We start from the raw sequence: 20538 nt of genomic DNA, 5'->3' as shown, positions 1-20538 counted from the left end.
CGGGGGCTCGGTGGAACCCCCTAGAAAGGCTCTGGCCAAGGTCAATCACTGCTTTGTTCCACATTCTGTGCCTTCTTACAGCCATCTTGAGTTTATTTCAGAGGTGGATGAGGGCTCTGATGATGGCATGGTTCCTGATACGGTGGCAGACGAGATTCTCTCGGGCCATAGCCAGATTGAGGACCTGCGGCAGTCCCTGCATGATGCCAGTTGGCTGAAGACCTCTCCGAAGGTGGAGTTTTGTAGGCCTGAGCCTGGCACTCATGCCGACTCCTCGTACCGGCGCCTTATGTCTAGGGTCACCGAGTACTTGGGATGGTCTGCTCCCCCAAGGGATTTTCTTCAGGATGACCTTACGGATATCCTCGACCAAGGTCCACCAACTGACCCGGTACTGCCATTCCATATGGCTCTACAGAGAAGGGTGGCAGCGGCTTGGACTGCTCCGGAGAGTCTCCCGGCAGTGGGCAAGTCTTTGCCGTGAAAATACAGCCCAGCCAGTAGCGACCCCTGCTACTTGACCAAGCACCCCACTCCGGAGAGTTTGGTGGTGCAGGCGGCTACGGCCCCGGCAAAGCAGGCGCTGTATCCTACCATCCCTCCTGATAGGGACGACAAGCGTTTTGACGGCTGGGCGAAGTAAGTGTTTTCTTCAGGGGGTATGGCGCTTCAGGCGGCCATCTCTGTATGTGCCTTGTCACGTTTCACACACACTATGTGGAACTGTGTTTCCTTAGCGGCTGAACATATTCCTGAAGGGGCTCGAGCTGCTGCCTCTTTGCCCTCAGGCAACGCCTCAGCTGCTTCATCTCAGTCATGAGGCTATGTCCCATGGTTCGCCGGTTGGGGGAAGGCTGGCGCAGCATCTTGCAGAGTGGCGCGCCATTACTTCAGATGTGTGGGCTCTGGAGATCATAACCCATGGCTACTGTCTTCCTTTCCGGCAGAGACCTCAAGACAATCCACCGGGGAATCTCTCTTTGAAGAGTCCGGATCCGCTCCTTGTGCAGGAAATTCAATCCCTGCTGGAGAAAGGCGCCATAGAACTGGTGCCTATAGCGGATAGGAACAAGGGATGGTATTCCCCTTATTTTTTGATTTCCAAGAAAGACAGGGGTTTGAGACCCATCATGGACTTGCGCGGTTTGAACAAACTCCTCAGGAAGGACAAGTTCAAGATGGTTACTCTCTCTCAAGTCCTCCAGGCCCTTCAACTTCAGGACTGGTTGGTGTCTCTCGACCTCAAGGACGCTTATTTTCATGTGTCGATACATCCAAAGCACAAGAAGTACCTGAGGTTCGCAGTTGGCGACTCGCCCTTTCAGTTTCGGGTCCTGCTGTCCGGATTGACCTCCGCCCGAGGGTCTTCACCAAGCTCATGGTAGTGGTGGCAGTGCACCTCAGGAAAGGGGGGAATTCACGTCTACCCCTACCTGGATGATTGGTTGATCAGGGCGCGCTCTCCCGAGCAAGTCCTGGATCATCTGTCAGTCACCTGCCTCTCCCTCCACAAGCTGGGCTGCTCCCTCAACTTCAAGAAGTCCCATTTGACTCCAACTTAGAGGCTCCAGAACATCGGAGCTGTGCTCGACACGTCCCTGGGGCAGTGTTTTCCTCCCCAGGTGAGGGCTCATCACATTCAGCAGATGGTGCACAAGTTTCAGCTTGCCCAGAGTCTGCCAGCGTTCGAGTTCTTGAGATTGCTCGGCCTCATGGCATCCTGCATTCTTCTGGTGCCAGAGGCCAGGTTGCGGATGAGATCTTTGCAATGGGCACCCAAGCTCCAGTGGTCTCAGTCCTCCGGCAGGTTGTCGGACCCTGTTCAGGTGCTGTCCTCGGTCACCCAGGACCTTCTGTGGTGGGCCATCGAAGACAATCTGATGAAGGGGGCTCCATTTTGGCTACCCTGGCCGGAGGTGACGATCTTGATGGACGCATCCCTCACGGGATGGGGAGCTCATGCCAACGAGTTGACAGTCAGCGGTCGTTGGTCTCCGTCGGAGTCCACACTCCATATCAATCTGTTGGCGCTGAGGGCCGTCAGGCTAGCCCTGAAGACTTTTCTGCCGACTGCGCGAGGGAAGAATGTCCTGATCCTGACGGACAACACGGTGGCCATGCATTACCTCAACAAAAAGGGGGAGGCAGGGTCACTTCCTCTGTGCAGGGAGGCGATGCAGCTATGGTTCTGGGCAATCCAGCAGGAAGTTTCGATCTCGGCAGTTCATCTGGCTGGAGACGAAAACGAGACAGCGGACGCTCTGAGCAGGCAGAGCGTGATCTCTCACGAGTGGGATTTGGCTCAGGAGATTCTCCCGGAGATCTTCGCCCTTTGTGGGACCCCTCAAGTGGATCTCTTCGCCTCCAGTGTCAACCGGAAGTGCAAGAGGTTCTGCTCGCTGGAATTTCGTCCAAAAGGAGCCTTAGGAGACGCGTTCGTGGTGGAGTGGTCATTCCCACTGCTGTACGCGTTTCCTCCAGTCCCCGTCATCCCGCAAGTACTGCGGAGGTTACGGAGGTTCGGTTCCCGGATGATCCTCATTGCTCCGGCGTGGGCCCGGAGGACGTAGTACCCGGACCTTCTCGACTTGTCCATCTGCCCTCCACGTCGTCTTCCCTACCGAGACGATCTGTTCTCATGGGAGGGGGGTCAGGTTCTCCATCCAGAGGTCAGATCCCTCAACCTTCACGCTTGGTTTCTGAAAGGTTGAGGTATAAGGATTGGGACCTCCCTGAAGACGTGATGGAGGTGTTGCTCTTGGCCAGACAGCCCGCAACAAAGTCCCTGTACCGTTGCCATTGGCGTAAGTTCTGCGACTGGTGCAGGGTTAAGAATGTGTATCCTTTTGCATGTGACGTTCCCATGGTTCTGTCTTTTTTGCTTTCTTTGGCCCACAGGGGCTTGCAAGTGGGTACCGATAAAGGTTACCTGGTGGCGCTGTCCATATTTAAGCGCTCGTCTGAAGAGTGTTCCTATTTTAAAATTCCTTTAATTTCTCAGTTTCTGAAAGGGCTCACTAATGTGTTCCCTCTGTCACCTTTCCAGTTGCCCGGGTTGGGATTTGAACCTTGTTCTCAAGTTTCTGATGGGTGCTCCGTTTGAGCCTTTGCATTCATGCCCTTTGAGACTGTTAACTCTTAAAACTGTATTTTTGGTTGTGGTCACCTACGCTCACAGAGTGAGTGAGTTACAGGCACTTTCAGTTAAGCCACCCTTCACTGTGTTTCACAAGGACAGGGTTGTCCTTAGAGTTCGTCCTTCCTTTCTTTCGAAGGTGGTGTCGGAATTTCATTTAGGCCAGAAGGTTGTTCTTCTGGCATTTTATCCTCCTCCACATCCTGGTAAGGAAGAGGAGAGGCTCCATAGGCTTGATCCTAGGAGAGCGTTAAGCTTTTATATTTCACGCATGTCCCGGGTCAGAGTGGACGATCAACTCTTCATTGGTTATGCTGGAAAGCATTTGGGGCAAGCTGTGACGAAACAGACTTTGTCTCGCTGGATTATTTTGGCTATCTCTGAGTGTTACCGCTGGGCGGGTAAGGACCCACCGGTCGGCTTGCGGGCCCATTCTACCAGGGGTATGGCGGCCTCTGCTGCCCTACAGAGGGGTGTTCCTATTCGTAACATCTGTGATGCAGCCACTTGGGCTTCGGTACATACTTTTGTACGTCACTACTCCCTCGATTCCATCCGCGGGCAGGATCTGACCTTTGGCAAGGCGGTCCTTTACTCCACAATTTGATTGGGCATTCTAAATTTTTGTTTTCTAAATTCTTTTCCCACCTCCTTGCATTGGTACTGCTTTGGGAGTCTGTCATAGATATGGAATACGTTGGAGGACCCAAACCCCTCGAAGAACAAGTTACTCTCTTACCTGGTAACGTTCTTTCGATGGGATGGTCCGACGACATATTCCATATCGCTCCCTCCCTGCCTTCCCCGCTACAGAATTTTTTATGCAATTGCAGCTTATGTTTCCGCAAGGCTTTGTGTGTCAGACTGGCAGAAGACTGGTCCCACACGTTCTAGGAAAAAACTACAACTGAGGCTACGGGCGTCGTGCGTCCTACTTATAACATCCAGTGACGTCGGCCGTCGGAGGAGGTCCTCGAGGGCGGCATATCGACATCATCGACGCAGGACGCAGGCGCTGAAGATTTTCCGAAGCAGCACAGCTGTGGTGATTACATGTCATAGATATGGAACACGTCGTCGGACCATCCCATCGAAAGAACGTTACCAGGTAAGATAGTAACTTGTTCTTCCATTACCATGCTGCCGCTAGACACTATGAGCTGGGACAGGCAGCTGCTCATGCTGCTGCTGAAAATAGAGAGGCAGGACAAACAGACCAGGGAACATGGAGCACAGGTGGGTGGGGGGGTTGAGAGGGGAGGAGAAGGAGAGCCCATGCAAGGCGTGCACTGATCCCCAGGTTAGTCCTTCATCCTGGACCCTCACCGACAGCTAGTTGGTCACCCTGTACCGCCTCAACAGGGAGACCATAACAGGGCTGCTCACCACAATACAGGACGACATAGGGAGCAGGATCAACATCTGGATAACATCCGGAGAGCTGTGCCCCCACTGCTGAAGCTAGTGTCTGTCCTACAATTCCTCAGAACTGGTACCTTCCAGCACTCAGTGGACATGATGCACAGCATGGCACAGCCCACATTCTGTGCAGTGTTGGGCCAGCTGCTTGAAGCCCTCCTGCGGCACATCTCACTGCTTACCAGCCCAGGGAATGCCATGAAGGCACAGTTCTATGCTGTTGCCCAAATGCCAAATGTGATTTCTGCCCTGGACTGTGCCCATATTGCACTGGTGGCCCCCCGGGCCACAAAGCAGTTTACCGTAACCGCAAGCACTACCACTCCCTGATGGTACAGGTGACCTGCAACCCCAACCTGTACATCACCCACTGCTGTGCCCGCTACCCTGGTTTCACTTACCGAGATTCAGCTGCAGCTTTCCTGCTCTGGTCTCCGGTCCCCGTCCTCCGCCTACAGCACTAATGAAGGGAAAGCCACCCAGCGGTAGCCTTTGTTTACTACAGCTGGCTGGCTTTTCCTTCATTAGTGCCGCAAAAGCAAAAGCCAGCACAGGAGGGCCTCCATTTCACAAAATGGCTGCGCCCCTGTGCTTGCTTTTTCGAATTTTGAGCTTGAATAGCTCAAAATTTTACATAGGAAGTTTTAAAACTGAGAAAATTTTACTAGACCATCCCTTTAAGTAATATTAAGTAATATTTTCACTGTCTTTACAAATCCATCACTGCTTGCTTTGAAGTAGTGTCCATAGAGAAAGTCTGACCACTCACTCTTGGTGCAGCACACAGCTTTGTGCAAAATGTGCAACACCACAGATGTCCATGTCCAACTGATTGTGACATGATTTTCTTTCTGTGTTTAAATCGACAGCCTTCACTAGCCCTTTTCTATAACTCAGGGGCTACGCACTCCTCTTGGAAGCAACACCATGCAGGGCAAGTTCCAATCCCGGGCCCGTGCTTAGAAACCTCTTGGGTATTAAGTGCGCTATAAATAAGTACATTATAGCAACTAGTTATTGATACTCCAGTAAACCAAGAATGCCATCTTTATATGCATGTGATCTCACCCTCTATCTCCTATCATAGCATCCCATTTGCCACCCGTGCAGTGCTCATGTTGGCATGTTCCTGTGTAGCATTTTGTCTCTGCATGTAATGTGGATGAATCCCTCTGTCTATGTCTTTCCCATACCCATGACTCTTGAGAAATAGGCCTTGGCTTGCCTCAGTGTCTACTACTGGTGTTTTGGAGTCTTGCAAAAGGAGACTAGTTGAACACAAAAGTGGCATTCGTCAAGGAAGCAATAGCAAAACAATGTATGGAGACTGCACACCCCGCGACAACTGTTCGGTTCGTGGTTCTAGAACAAGTATCCAAACCCCTGAGAGGTGGAAATCGGCAAAGAATTAGAAAACGGCAAGCAGGCTTCTGGACTGTTTGCCCACGGTGAAAAGCCTAATACCCATGGGTCTTATTGGCTGGTCTGAATTAACACGCTTTCCTTGAAATAATGTGCACACCGTGGCTGGCCAACGAAAGCAAAGGGGTCATTCTGGGCAAAATGGGGAAAGGCAGCAGGTGTTCACAGGTTTTGCAGTAATGAAGGGAGGAATAGAACTGGTAAAAACATTTTTTTTAAAAAAATACAATGAGACAGTTTGAGGGGAAATGGGCCAATGCATCAATTTCATGCAGATGTCTCCCCTGAAATGGCTGCATTAACTTGGCCTTAATGTAAGATGGCTTTTATTGAGGAGTCATAGATACATTTTGAGGAGTCGCTGTTGGAATGCTTCACACAACTCTTGTTATCACTCAAATGGTGCAGTTTGCATTTCCTTTGGAAGGCTGGCATGCAATTGATTTGCAGGTTGCACACAGGGTCGACTGGGCCATAAAACGGTCTCGGGCACCAGTAAAAAGTGACCCACAGTTGCAAATGGCTATTCGTTCCTTTAGTACCCAAGGGAGAGTTTTTTAATAAAATGTGATGCAAATTGTGCATTTTAAAGAATATGTATTCCGCAACACTGGTCAAAACTACTATCCGCATTGTGAAGTAACTCCTCAAACTGGCCCACATTGGACAAAATATTCCCCACTTTGACCTAAAAAAACGGGCCCACGCCAGCATTTTACGTTTTTGGTTGGTCCACGGGCCTATTGCCCTATAGGCTAGTCCAAGCCTGGTTGCGCGCACAGATCTCTGATGTGGGCACTCAACCCATTGCGGCGTTTCAGCAGCGTTGTCGTTAACGGATCATGAGTTCTCATGCACTCAGCTGTCAATAGTAGGTCCGAAGAAGGATGCACATGATCTAATTGGGTGCATGTTGTGTGTTGCAGGTCTGGATTGGCGGCAGCATTGTTAAAGGTGGACCGGTAACGGTGGTAGGTGATGACGATCTGAAGAGTCAGCCTGAGCCGCTTGTTGTAAAGGTGAGTGCCTATTCCCTTTGCTTCTTCCGCTAGTCCTCTGCGCCCTTTTCCCATGTGTTCTTATTGTTAACAACCCACTGCTCCAGGGGCAACTTCCTTTTCTAAAATCTACCATCTCAATGGTGGCAGAACTCAAGAACTGTGGCCTTCAGCATGGTTTGCGGGGAATTACCTGCCACTTTAGTTTGCCATATGCTCACATGAATCTGCCATGGGCATAGGCCAGTCCCAGGATCTTAGCATTCTTTCTTTTTTGTGTTTTAACGCTTCATAGCAGAATGTAAGGCCTTTCAAAATAGTGCAGTGTGTTATTTTAATGCTAAAATATCTGCAGGAAATGGCTTGTCCCTGTGGGCAGCGTAGTTTTGTAATTGAACAATAAAAACACTGCCCTCTTTCCCGTGCCTTCACTTCAGCTCCTGCCTTTTAGCCCTGGCGTAGGTTTTGGCAGGGACTGGCGATGTCATGGAGAGCCCTCCCTACATTTGCTTTTCCGGCTAAAGCAAAATGGTGTCACAGGAAGATGCCAGGAATAGAAAGGGTATTCCACCTCCTATGTGGGACCAAGCATGCTTGCCAACTTTTGTGGGGGTTTGTTTTTGTTTTTTTGGGTATTTTCTGCTAGAGGCAAATATTTTTGGGTTGTATTTATGTATTTATTTTATGTATTGTTCTCTTGTTAGGCGCTTAGACAGCAAGTCAATTATGTTTCAAAGCGCCCGCAGGCCAACAGGGAGGAGACATGGGAATGAGACACAATAAAATACATAAAACTATTAAATACAGTGGCGAGGAAAAAAAAGCACAAACCTACTATGCCTTGTGAGTATTCAGAACGTACAAGTGCAGAAGGGTGGGGGCATTGGGGGTAGGTGCTGGAGTGCCCATTCTAGTTGGTGAGCAACAGATGAAGTGCAAAGAATGGTAAGTGCGAGGCTCCAGGGTGGAGGTTGTGCAGAGGCAAGTGCTGAGGATAGACAGAAGCTGGGGTGATTCGGTGTGGGAGGTCAGGGCCCGAGGATGCATAAGGGCCCTGGACACAAATCAAAGCAACTGTGAGCATTAGCAGAGGAGAGAAGGGGGAAAGGTGGCGATAAAGAGAAAAGTCTTGAGGAGCTTCCAGAATTTCAGAAAGTCCTGCTCAAGACACAGAAGGAGGGGGAGGATGTTCCATAGGAGGGAGCCAGCTGAGGAAAGCGATCAACCTCCTGCCCTCTGTTTAGCGAAACTCTTCACACAAAGAGTTGATGCCAAAGGAGCGCAGAGGTCTAGAGAGGGAATATTTAGCAAGAGAGAGTTGCAGATAGTGTGGTCCCTGGCCCCAGACAGCCTTGTGGATGATACAGAGGGATTTGCATTTAATCCGTCAAGCAACTGGGAGCCTGTGAAGACTTTTTAGGGTGGTAGAGATACGGTCTCTGGGCTTGAGGCCAAGGATAAGTCTTGCTGCCCTATTCTGGATTAACTGGAGAGGTTGCAGAGTGGAAGAAGGTAGATTCAGGAGGAGGCTATTGTAGTAGTCAGACCGAGAGAGAACCAGGGCTCGGGTAACATTGAGCTTCTGAGGGAAAGTGAGAAAAGGTAGAATTCCTTTCAGAAGGAAGAGCTAAAAGTGTGAGGGAGGAAGGAGAGAGAGGAGTCAAAGAGGACTCCAAGGTTTCTGGCAGCAGAAGATGGAGCAGGGGCAGATCCCATGGAGGAAGGTCAGAGTGAAGGGAAGAAGGCGGGAGCAGGGGTCCCAATGGGAAGGATCTATGTTTTGCTGGCATTGAGGCAGAGATCATTGAAAGTGCACCAGACCTGCATGGCAGCTAGGCAGTCAAGGATGATGGAAGGTTTAAGAGGGTCAGCAGGAAGTTTGAAAAAGAGTTGTGTGTCATCTGCATAACACTGCAAATTGGAGAAGGAGGAGGACATGAGGAGTGCTAGCTGAGAAAGGTAGATGTTAAAGAGTCATGGTGAGAGGATAGAACCCTGGAGAATGACACAGGTGGAGAAGGAAGTACGAGAGGAGAAGGTGCCCAGGATGACTTGGGACGAGCAGTCAGATAGGAAGGAGGTCAGCCAGTCCATTGCCCATTCAGAGATACCAATGGTATCGTGGTGCCTATGTATGAGGATGGAGTGGTTGACCGTGTCAAAGGCAGAGATGAGATCAAGTAGGATGAGGACAGGTGGGGAGTTGGAATCCACAGATGCAAGCAGTTCGTCACGGGTGTTCAGAAGAGCAGTTTCCATGCCACTGGATGCCTGGAATCCAGATTGATGGTCATGGAGAGCACCAACAAGTTTAGTGTGAGAGTTGAGTTGGGGCAAGCCCAACTTCTCCAGCAGTTTCCCCAGGAAGGGGGTGATGGAAATAGGGCGGTAGTTGGCTGGACAGGTGAGGTCTGCTGATGGTTTTTTAAGGAGGGGGAGCACAATGGAGTGCTTGAAGGAGGAGGGGAAAGATCCAGTGGCAAAATAGTGGTTGCAGAGATTAGCGAGTGCAGGGGCAAGAGAACCAATGTTGTCCTTGATGGTTCTGGATGAGCAAGGCGAAACCTGTTTGGAAAAGACCTTCATGGAGCGGACAACTCTGGTGACTTCTTCAGGTGAGACAAGGGCGAAGGAGGAGCAGAAGGAAGGAGGAGGTGAGGGTCCACGGGAGGCAAGGGGGTGTGAGATGGTTAGGAGGGTGAGTAACAAGGCTGTTCAGGATGTCCTGAGTTTTGGTGGTGAAGTGAGTGGCCAGCGCATTGCAGAGGGCCTGGAAAGGAAGAGGGGAGTTCAACCGTGTTGTTGGAGGCACCAGATATCCGTGCCTGAATATAGGCCTTTTTCTTGGCACAGATGGAGAGTCTGTATTGACTTTGGCAGGCCAGTTTGTCAGAGGGTGAGCCTGAAGTTTACTACTTCCGTTCCACCGCTCTGCACTTTCGTTTCAGGGCTGCAAGTTCGAAATTGTACCAGGTGTTATGCTTAGAGGCTGGTTTCAGGCGGATCCTCATGACTGGGGCAAGAATGTCAGGATTGTTGGTGGTGGACAAGTGGAAGTTGCTGAGAGCAGTGTCAGTGGTAGAGTCTGAGTTAGGGGGAAGGGGGGATAAAGGTGGAAGCGAAGGCAGCAGCTGACACTCGTTTCATTGGCGGATGTCCGTGAATGAGGTTGGCAGGGCTTTTGGGGGCGCGGTCAGAGGGCCAAAGGGGCCTAGGTGGGAGGAGAGAAGAGAGTGGTTTGACCAAGAAAGAGGGGTGACAAGAGGAGATGAGAGAGGGAGGTCAGTGTGGATGAGGGTGTCCAGAGTGTGTCCAGCAGAGTGGGCTGGACCAGAAGGAAGAATGGAGAGGGATAGAGAAGTGCAGAGGTCAATGAAAAGAGTGGATGCTGTGCCAGGGGAGACCAATTGGATGTTGAAATCACCCAAGAGGAGCAGATTGGAGGAGATTGACAGTAAGGAGGAACAGAAATCAGTCCATTCAGAGATGAACAGTGGAGTAGCGCCTGGAGACCGGTAAATGGTAGCAATGTACAGGGTGGAGGAGGGAGAGATGACCAACTTGCATACCCGGCTCTCAAAATTAGAGTAAAGCAGAGTGGGTTAGATGGAAGAAGGAACCCACTCAGAAGATTAAGGCAACACGACCGCCAGCGCAGTGAGTTTGAGGATTGGAAATGATCTTGAAGCAGTCAGGTAGGAGGCAGTCAAAGGCAGTGACTGAGCTGGCATTGAACCATGTCTCAGTAAGAGCATGAATGGCGAGGTCAGTGTATTCAAGAAGGAGGCAGTTTTCAGCAGAGTGTTTGTTGGCTGAGCGGGCGTTAAGAGTCGCCAGGTGAAGACCGTCTCTGCCTTTGATGGTTTTCTAATGTGGAGTACAGGGGCATGCTACTCCAGGCAGAGGGGGAGGGCAGAGAGAGTGGTAGGGGGTGAGGCAGGAGAAGGAAGAAAGTTAATGAGCGGCGGCAGTATTCGGTCAAAGAGAAGGAGGTTGGCTTGAGCACCCATAACCAGGATAGTGTCAGTGTGGTAGACATTAATGATGCAGCGTAATGAGAAGAAGCCCGCCAAGAGGACTTCCCACTTGGTGCCACCGTTAATGGGAGAGGATGTGAAAGAGAAGAGAGTAGAGATGAGATGAGAAGCCCATAGGTCTGGAGATGGACCGTGACGATCTCTCTGGAAGATGCGCTGACATAGGTGTCTGCGATGGGAAGGCCAGGATTTGCTCCCGGAATGTCTTTCTTGTGCTTTTCTCATCCAGACTTAGTGAGAGTGGGAGGATAGGTGATAGTGTAGCAGTTAGAGATGATAGTGGAGATGATGAGTGCCATCTCAGTGGCAGAGGATAGATGAGAGAAGGAAAGAGGGGTATGGGGGCTACACTGCACAGTCCTGGCCCTTACTCCAAGGTGGCCTAGTAGTAAAGAAGACACAAATACAAATGCAGAGCAATAGGTGGGGTGCAGGATGCAATTGTAAAAAGGATCACAATACAGTGGACAAAATGGATACAAGATGAAAAGCACACCCATCAAGATACGATTTTAAAAAGGATCACAATGCAGTGCACAAAAAGGATGCAAGAAAGAAGCACAGCCTGAATGCATTTACCAATCTAGAACACAGTGTGTAGTGAAGAAAAACAGGTGGTTGAGAAAGATAAGGCAGAATTGGATTGGCACAGTTATGTTTCAAGGAAATAGGTGGAGGAGGCAATAGGACAGTTCAGCCATCCCTCAATCCCTCACTTTTGAGCAGAAGGGAGCTGGAGGTGCTGGGGTCCACTAAGTTTGTGCAAGAGCAAGACATCCACAGGAGGCTGCTGCAATGTTTGTAGAGGGGCACGAAGGTGGGGCCCTCCCAAGCCTTCCAGGCTGAGACAGGCTCAGTCAGGTGCCTTAGGAGTGGGCCCGGCTTTGCCTGCAGATGACCCTGATTGGCTCTGATATCCTGGGTGTGGCCTATTATAAGGCCCCCAGGCATACAACCCGCCAAAGCACTGCGATGTTAAAATTAGGTGGCCATCTTGGAGCGGTCAAGGGTCCATGACTACTGGTGCAAAGTGCACAAAAAGGTGGATGCAGGCACACAATTCAATGTGGCAGTGAAGTTCGGCAGTAATCATGCAGTAAAAAGAATGGATGCTGAGTCTAGTGCTGGCTGGTGATTGTGGTTTGTTTTGTATTTTTAATTTATATGGTAGTATCATAAACCTTTCTCATAAATTTGCATGAGCAACCAAGCACATTGCGGTAGCCCAAAGTGGTTTTGGTGCTTCTCCCTTCTGCGCCATCATTTTAAAAAAAATAGGTTTAAATTGTTCATTTCAAGACACTGTGAAAAATTGTGTAAAAAGCCAAACAGTTTGCAATCACATTTTTGGGCAACACATGAAATAATCTGGTAGATGCTTGGCCGCCAACAGTGCACATGACCATTTTACACATTACATGCAGGCTGTGCTAATATATGCCAGTATCACCATACAACTGTTTGCTTTGCCCATAACGCTAGCAACTACGCAATAGGATAAAAAAAACTTCCATGTTGGCTGCATGAATGTAAGTGTGTATCCCCACGGATGAACACTTATTTTGGCATTGCCCATAATGCAAGAATAAAAGCCATGTCACCGTATCAAAACATGTCCATACTGGTTGCAGCAATACAGGCAGCATCCCTACATAAGAATACTCAAGTTGGCTTTGCCCAAAATGCATGCTCTTGTTGGTATAAATAATTGCATTTTGGCTTTCAAGAACTACAATAATAGCATCTTTTAGAGTTTACTTGCAAACTACACAATTGACAGTAAAACAACTTGACAATTTGTAAACCCTTATAGAAGCTTAAGTTGAGTATCACTCTAACATTATTTTCCACATCCTTCAATGAACTCTATAAAGCCCAGAATTCAAAGTAATGTGTGTCTGACAAATCTGTGTTTTACACCAATTAACTTTTTAGCACTTAGACACACAATAAAAGAAACTGTGTGATAAGGTCATCTTCGTACAGTGATTGGCGCAAACTTCCAGCTTGTTGTTATGCACGAAGTTAAGAGTACTTGAATATACACATGAAAGCAAACCCTTTTTTACATGCCAAGCTTGTAGACATCCTGGGTACAAACTAAGCTTTAAAAGGGAGATTTATTTTGCATGTCTCTTTAATTGTTTTGGAAGTAGATTCCTATTTGGAAATTAACTGGAGATCTATGGGGCTTCTAATTGCCTATACATTTGTGAAATTGTGCTGCTGATAAGATCCATGTTCAAAGTAATTGCTAGGCCCGTCTTTAGGTGCTGACTGCACTGTGGTGTCCATTGTTTTGTCTGTTGCACCCTGCAGGGGCATAGGAGACCCTTGTGACTTTTTTATTTATTTATTGTGTTTTAGTCAAAGAACTCGACTTTTCACAAAATGAAAATAGCATTACGTATTAAATCACATATATCATCACTATATAAAACAAGAGAAAAGAAGAAAAGAAAACTGAAGAAAATTAAGAAAAAGAAAAGCAGTTCAGAGTACAAAATCCTTAAATTTGGCGTCTCACTTCAGAAGGCTCAGTTCACGTAAAAATGTTACCACTTCCCAGGTCAAAAGGCTTTCATGGCCTGAGCATAGCACATCCCAAAAAGATTGGGTGCCCACCCACCATCGGGTGACACTGTAGCAGAGGAGGGCGATGTAAAAGAGCAAGAATGGAAAGGGCTATGAGGACAGTGGGAGACTATAAATAACCGCAGTTCGGTGTGAGGCAGAGTCGCAAACTGGGTGTGTCCGAAAAGCACACGGCCATGAATACTTTTTTTTAAGAGCATTGAAGTAGTCATCATCAGTGGCACATAGGAGAACACAAAACAAGACTTGTAACATTAGGTCACCGAGTCCAAATTTGGCCCATGGAGGCCATCATCTTTCCTACTGCTTTGGATGAGGCCATGGCAGAGGCGTAGTAATGTTTGAAAGTAGGTAAGCAGTGATCGGGCCGGGGTCAGGGACTAAGTCAAAAGCCGATAAAAAAACGCCAATGGGCTGCTCTTCGTGCTTGTGAGTCGTGTAAGTCATCCTCCCAACCCATGCCGGCCTGGCCTGCACTGTACCTGGGAGGGGGGCCAGCCAGGGGGCCACTTGACTTACCTTAGTACGATAGTATGCTGAGTGAGGTCTCTCAGGAGGTCGAGTCAGAGTGCTAAATGTCCTTCATCAGCTGTAATCCTTTTGGGCCCGGGGAGCGCTCATTAGGGCAGTATCTAGCTCGGACTGGCCTATAGGGCAATAGGCCCATGGCCGACACAAAATGCTGGTGTGGGCCAGCTTTATGGCCATATGGGCCAGTTTGATGAATTACTTCACTATGCGGCTAGTAGTTTTGACCAATGCTGCTTAAGAAATATTCTTTAAAATGCACAATTTGCATCACATTTTATGAAAAAACTCCCCCTTGGGTACTATTCAAACAGTGTCAGAAAATGAATTAATTGCCATTTGCAGCTGTGGCCCACATTTCCATTGGTGCCAGAGACAGTTTTATAGCCCAGTCTGACCATGGGCAGTTCCTAACCAATGCTGACGAAAAACACGAACAGAGCTAGTTTGGAATCACCGTCAAGTGCACTGCTTCAGAGACCCCCAAGAGCATTGTGCGTCACCGCTCTGGCATTGTGCACTACTCCTACATTTATTGGTTAACTTGCCCCTTTATTGCACCCCAGCACGCCCACTTTGACGGACTGCCACTTTATCTGCCATTGCACGAAGAGACATTAATTTAACACTGAAAAGCAAACACGCTATGCATTTTTTTTTTTTTAAAAAAAGGTCAATGTGGTTCTCTGCAATGGTTACAGCCGAAAGGTGAGTGACTACACAATGATTGTTTAATGTGCCCCGTCTTTCCTAGAGGCTTTTCTCCTCGGAGTTTGTGCTCAACACAGTGTGGTGCCTCAATAGTAAGGGAGGCTTCCTTTGCCTCATTCCCATTTAAAACAGAGATGCAGGCCTCACTGCTGACAATGTGTTTATAAGAAAGGGCTTCCTTAGTCATAGTTCTGATGGGGCAACCCACCTTCTCTGGCGCACTATGATCGTTCAACATATGAACGTGGGTCACTTGGCGATTAGTCCAGGTATAGTGATTTAACCTACACGTTACAACGTTCAAGCACCTCAATCCTGGCTTTGGACCCTCCAAAGCCAGGTTTGAGGTGCTTGAACCTTGTAAGGTTTCAAACCTGCAAGTGGGACGTTGGACTGGCATAACGGCCAGCATGATATACACATGAAAATCGATGCCATGCTAAAGCATTGTGCAATCTTGACAAACAAACACTTGTGGTGACAGCCTGAACTCTGTATAACTACCTAGCCGTGCACTGCCTCCAGAGTAGCATTACACGGAATGTAACGCACGCACTCATGCTTCTTAGTATACTGAAAGGTGCATCACCAATGGTCGCATTATTTAGGCTTAATGTCGCCCTTTCCAACACATTGCCCCAAGCTGGAGCTCATTGCAGTGAAAAGAAATCCTGTTTATTATTTTTACGAGAAGGAACCAGGGATGTACGAAACCTTTGCTAGTCTGAAGCACACAGGTGAACTTTCACATGAAAGTGATGGCATTAACAGAGGCACCTAAAGACAGATAATGTTCGTTGTTGTGAAGGGGGCAGGGTTCCATCGAACAAACCGGAACAACGCAAATTGCATCTATCAATATGTTATCTTGTCATTATAATTACCAACAACATTATTTTTTGTAGGTGTACCAGGTTCAAATGTGTACTTTAAAATCGAGCGACTCACTGTGTCCTTTACCCCGACCTAATCACTACATCTGCAGTGTCTTTTATGATCCTTGGCATGCACTTACACGAGAATGTATATTCACAGTCTGTTCATTTATAATACTGCGAAATGAGACGGTACCTGATCTGAATGTCCACAAACGCTTGTCTTTGGTTGGTTCCGTAAATCAGGGGGCAAAACCCTGTGCTAGGCCCTCTTTACCCCCGCCATTGGGTAGAAGCAGTGGAAGAGACGGTCATGTCTTGCCGTTAAACCTTGCCAGCATCTACTGCTGATTGGTAACACTGTTCTAGTGCTCGACCTTAATCCAATAGCCACCAAGACGCTAGAAGCTCTCAGGGACCAGCCCGCTGCCAGCATATGCGCGGCAGTATTCCGAGTCCTGCTATGCCACAGAGGCGACTGGCACGGGTCTGAAGCTTCAATGCATTATCTTTCCAAGTTTACCTGGGTAACAATAACCTTCTTTACAATTACCTGTGCCACTGCTGCTGCTGCTGTCTGAAGTTTCAAGTTTGCACGCATCACTGCACAGGCAGGCTGCCAACCGTAATCTACACACTGCAGACACAACACAAACTAGACACAAACTGGGGGAAACTATGGGGGATAAATGCCATTGTATCCCCCCCACTTAAAATTATAAGTGGGGGGATTTGTCCCCCCTATGTCGCCATGTCCTACGCCTATGGCATCCTGCCTCCTACCAACAAAGCTCTGGAGGCAAAAGAGTGGTGGAGAGCGGAGGCAGTTTAAAACACAATGGTGTTCCACGCTTCAACAGCATTTACTACAGTGAACTCTGAATGGAATCTTCCTACTTTTACAAGATGTTCACAAGGGCAAAGTGATGTTCCTGCCCCCGTTACTCAAGAACAGCGGAGGCAGTTGCTACCTTTTCTCCATGTACTGGGCCCCCATGGCACCAGGAAAGGTTTTATTTTCTATATGGAGAGTCTGGCATTTGTTTCAATAATGGTCTGATAGCAGTAGTGACTGTTAAAGCTGGCTTTTTCGTTAGCGATCCGTGGCTCGGTACTGGATCTCCAACTTGGGTTGGTGGTCATTTATGCCTGAACCATTCTCTAACATTAGAATGCTAAGATTACCTGGTGCAATGTATACAGTAATGAAAACCAACCTTATGTCTTCTATGTCACCATGGCTACCCTTCTGCTAACTATACACTCTAGACCTAGCAAAAGAAAATCCTTCTAGCATGGCTGTGTGTACGGCGCTGGGTATCTCCTAAAGACTCGCTTGCATGAGATGCAAGGCTCCATTTAACACTATAAACAAATCACTGCATACCTCTCTCTCTGTAACTTTATTTCAGTCATAAAAGTACAACAGCACACATATTTACATCAATATAAATAAATTAAATTAATTTCATCTTATTACTTTTTGAATTGTTACGATGACCCTAGGACCCAAAAGCAGTCCGGATACAAAATTACCAATGATTATTCTCTTCAGAGACATTTTTGGAAGCAACTAGCACCTCGAGTACACCTATATATAGGAAACTTCATCCCAACTGACTTAACCAGTAGCCTTTGCCCCAAAGGAACTACATTTGCACCAGTAAGCACTGGACAGTGACAATTAATTTCGAGGGGGCAACATGTGTACTTGGAGACAGATTAAAAATGTCACTCAAATTCCAGTGAATAACAGTGTCATGCAAGAAATAGGCACAAACTTGAAATTCTACTGCTAAGCATGGGGCACCATCTCCAGTCTGTTCCCCAGTCAAACAGGCTGCCATTCACCACCCTACGCTCCCCAAATTCAATCTGCATGGAGTCGAGGTTGGATCCCCTTTGGGAGCGCAGCCTAAGGCAACTTAAGATGTCATCCCGAACTACTGTAGAGCAACCCCTAACTTCTCTAAGATGGTGGGTGCATATTCACAAGACCTTCATTCATTTCAATTTGGTTTGGGGCCAATTTAGGAACCATATGCAGGAAGAGTACCTCCACCCAAACCCCCACAGGGCTGGCTGTCACCTCATTAGTCAGGGCAGTGGATTTAGATGCTAGATAACCAACTCTGCTTCGTTTCTTTGCAGCCGTGGGACATGGTCTACGCACACTCTCAGCCCGGCGCATAGAAGTCGGTGGAATAGGTGGGGGGATGAAATTGTGTTTCCCCAAGATGTTTGTACAGGGCCCTAGGGACGTTGGAGCTGTGTTTCTGTGTACAAGGGGTGCTATTGTGAGCTTAATTGGCTTAGCTGGCTCACTGCTATTACTAATGGGCCTTACCCCAAACAGCTTCGCGCCAGCCATTTGGCAGATTGCAGGATTGGTGAATTTTGCTGCTATTTCTTGTTTAAAACCTTCTTTTTGGTCCTCTTTGTTGCCCTCAAGGATGGTTACTTGCTCCACCATAGGCCCTCCCTTTCCTAGTACTTCGAGGAGGCTTTGCAATAGTTTCTTAATTAATACCAATTCTGATATAACTCTATTGCATTTGCACACTGCCCCTGGTAGTGCCACCTTCCCGGATAGATCGGGGGTGGGGGGCATTTGCTTTTCCCCTCATTAGAATATTGAACAGGGGGCCAGACCAAGCTGGGTGTCGCTATTTACACCCACAGTGAAGGACCAAAAGAAATATCGAGGCTTAGTACCACCAAAAATGAAATACGCCAGTCACGAGTTCAGGAGTGCATACACAATTTATTAATAGGCAGATACAGATAGCTATCTGGCTCCCAACACCTTGCAGTGTGTACCAGCAGACACCGTGAGGGGAGAGAGTGCTGGACATTACAAAGCATGCATCTTTTATACACAATCACGGTTACTTTGTCCAGCCCTTCTCCAAGTTAACAATTGGCTAGGGTTCATACCTAGTTCACATTACTAATACAGAATCAATGTTTTCTTCAAACATTAGATATGTTTTCCTACACACATAGCACAATGGTAACATCTGTTTTTCGAGCTTAAAGTAAGTCCAGTTTCAAGAATGACCACAATGGATTTCTACAAAGGCACACAGTTTCAGCTATTCAGCATTCAGTTCCATTATTTTAACAAGGATAAAGCTATTGGTGCAGACAACATCTAAATTGAGGTTCAGTTCAGCTCCAAGGTTTCTTAGTGCAGGACAAATATTCTGCTTTTGGCAGCCTCAACATGTTGACACAGTGCAACATTCATTTTTCTCAGCCCGAGCCAAAAACATAGTTCAATATGAGACAGAAAACAGGAGTTTAAGCGAAATGGCGGATGATTCTAAAATGGTGGCGTAGTCCGCTTTGTGTCAGGTTCATTCGGATGCAGTTTTCAGTGCAATGCAAATGTGCTTAGGCCAATGTTCATTATCATGCAATATTATGTGAAATATGGTTTTACACCAGTCGTAGTGGATTTGTTCCAGGAGGATGTCACTCCACCCTCAAGTCCCACAATATCCCTGTTATAGTCACTGCCCCACAGAGACAGTCCGCCCGTTAAGTCAGTAGCTTCATCAGTGCTCAAAATGGGCTTGCCTGGGAAATCCATCATGGTCATAGCTTTAGTTCTGCCGGGACTTGTTGTAGCCACTACAGTGTTAGGGATAACATGAAAGGTCATGGGATGCAGGCTATTGGTGTCCATCACTAGGCCAGCCATACCATTAAGACCATTTCCATTCAGACAAGATACTTGTCGAGCTAAATTAGAGATGACAGAGGTGACAGTGTTGACCAGCAGGCTTAAACTGTTAGTCCATACTTGCAGCTCCTTGGAGGTTGGGTTTGTGACACTGGAATCATTACCGCCCCCGTACCTCCTCCAGCAACACTTGGACATGGGACCCCCAAGTTAGGGGCACTTTCGTCTGCGAACCCCCGGGGGCTAATGACGACTGTACTGTTCCTGCCACTACAAATGATTCCCCCCTTCCCTATCTCCTGCACTTCTCTTCACTGCACTTACACGTCTGAATGTCACAAAGCCTAGAAGGACCACATCTGTATATCACTGTTCTGCCACTGTTATTTACTCCCCTGCTCCCTCCCCACTTTGTCTTGTGGCGCCTGGAAACACCACTCGGTTGTATAGGCGCCTAACAAATGCTCAATAAATAAATAAACACATTTCTTCCTTATTTGGCTCTTGCAAACCCATCACACCTGTGTCACTTCTAAGATCCAAATCGGCAGGGAGGGCAAAGGATCCAGGGAATGGGTGGATCCTGTTAATCAGAGTGTAGTCCTCACCCACGGGTTTTGGCAGACTAGGCAACCTATTTTTAGCGTTACCAATTTGAGCATTTACTTTGGGAATTTTACTGCATCTCCGTACTATCAGGACCTCGCGTTTGGACATGTTAGGTGAGCCGGGAGGTGATTACATGGTCCTTGTAACTGTCTGTTTGTCCTTGTGTTTATCCATGTGTTTTTCACCAGTAAGGCAGAACAATGCACTAGCAGTTAACACTTAGCCAGGGGCTACGGGCCAGGGGAGTGCTGAAATTGGCAAAAAAATTCCAATGGGCTGCTCCCACCCCACATCCAAATCCTCACCTTCTTCGACCCTCCTGCGTTCTTCTTGTTTGTGCCTCAGCAGGTCTATGAAACCTGCACTATGCAGTGGGCTCCCTCCACGGTCACCGAACACCCTTAGGCTGCCAAACACCCACATCATTTTCCGTAGGCTGCACGCATTCCGACATGCCGGAATCAGTGACACCGTCATCAAGGAAACACTGTGAAAAATGGCAAAATACAGCCGCACTGTC

At 48.0% G+C, this 20538-nt stretch overlaps 1 protein-coding gene across 1 annotated transcript in view; it reads left to right on the top strand.

Moving 5' to 3' along the window:
* Positions 1–20538, top strand: part of LOC138580049 (methanethiol oxidase-like) — a 293543-nt gene that overhangs the window by 217439 nt on the left and 55566 nt on the right. The window contains exon 10 of the mRNA XM_069650285.1: positions 6904–6996. Within this exon, the coding sequence (XP_069506386.1) occupies positions 6904–6996 (93 nt within the window). The remainder of the gene's footprint in view (positions 1–6903; positions 6997–20538) is intronic.

This window comes from Ambystoma mexicanum, chromosome 1p (assembly GCF_040938575.1).
Source record: "Ambystoma mexicanum isolate Mex_15411 chromosome 1p, UKY_AmexF1_1, whole genome shotgun sequence".
Taxonomy (NCBI): domain Eukaryota; kingdom Metazoa; phylum Chordata; class Amphibia; order Caudata; family Ambystomatidae; genus Ambystoma; species Ambystoma mexicanum.
Note: the sequence above shows the minus strand (reverse complement) of the source record. Positions and strands in the feature narration are given on the sequence as shown.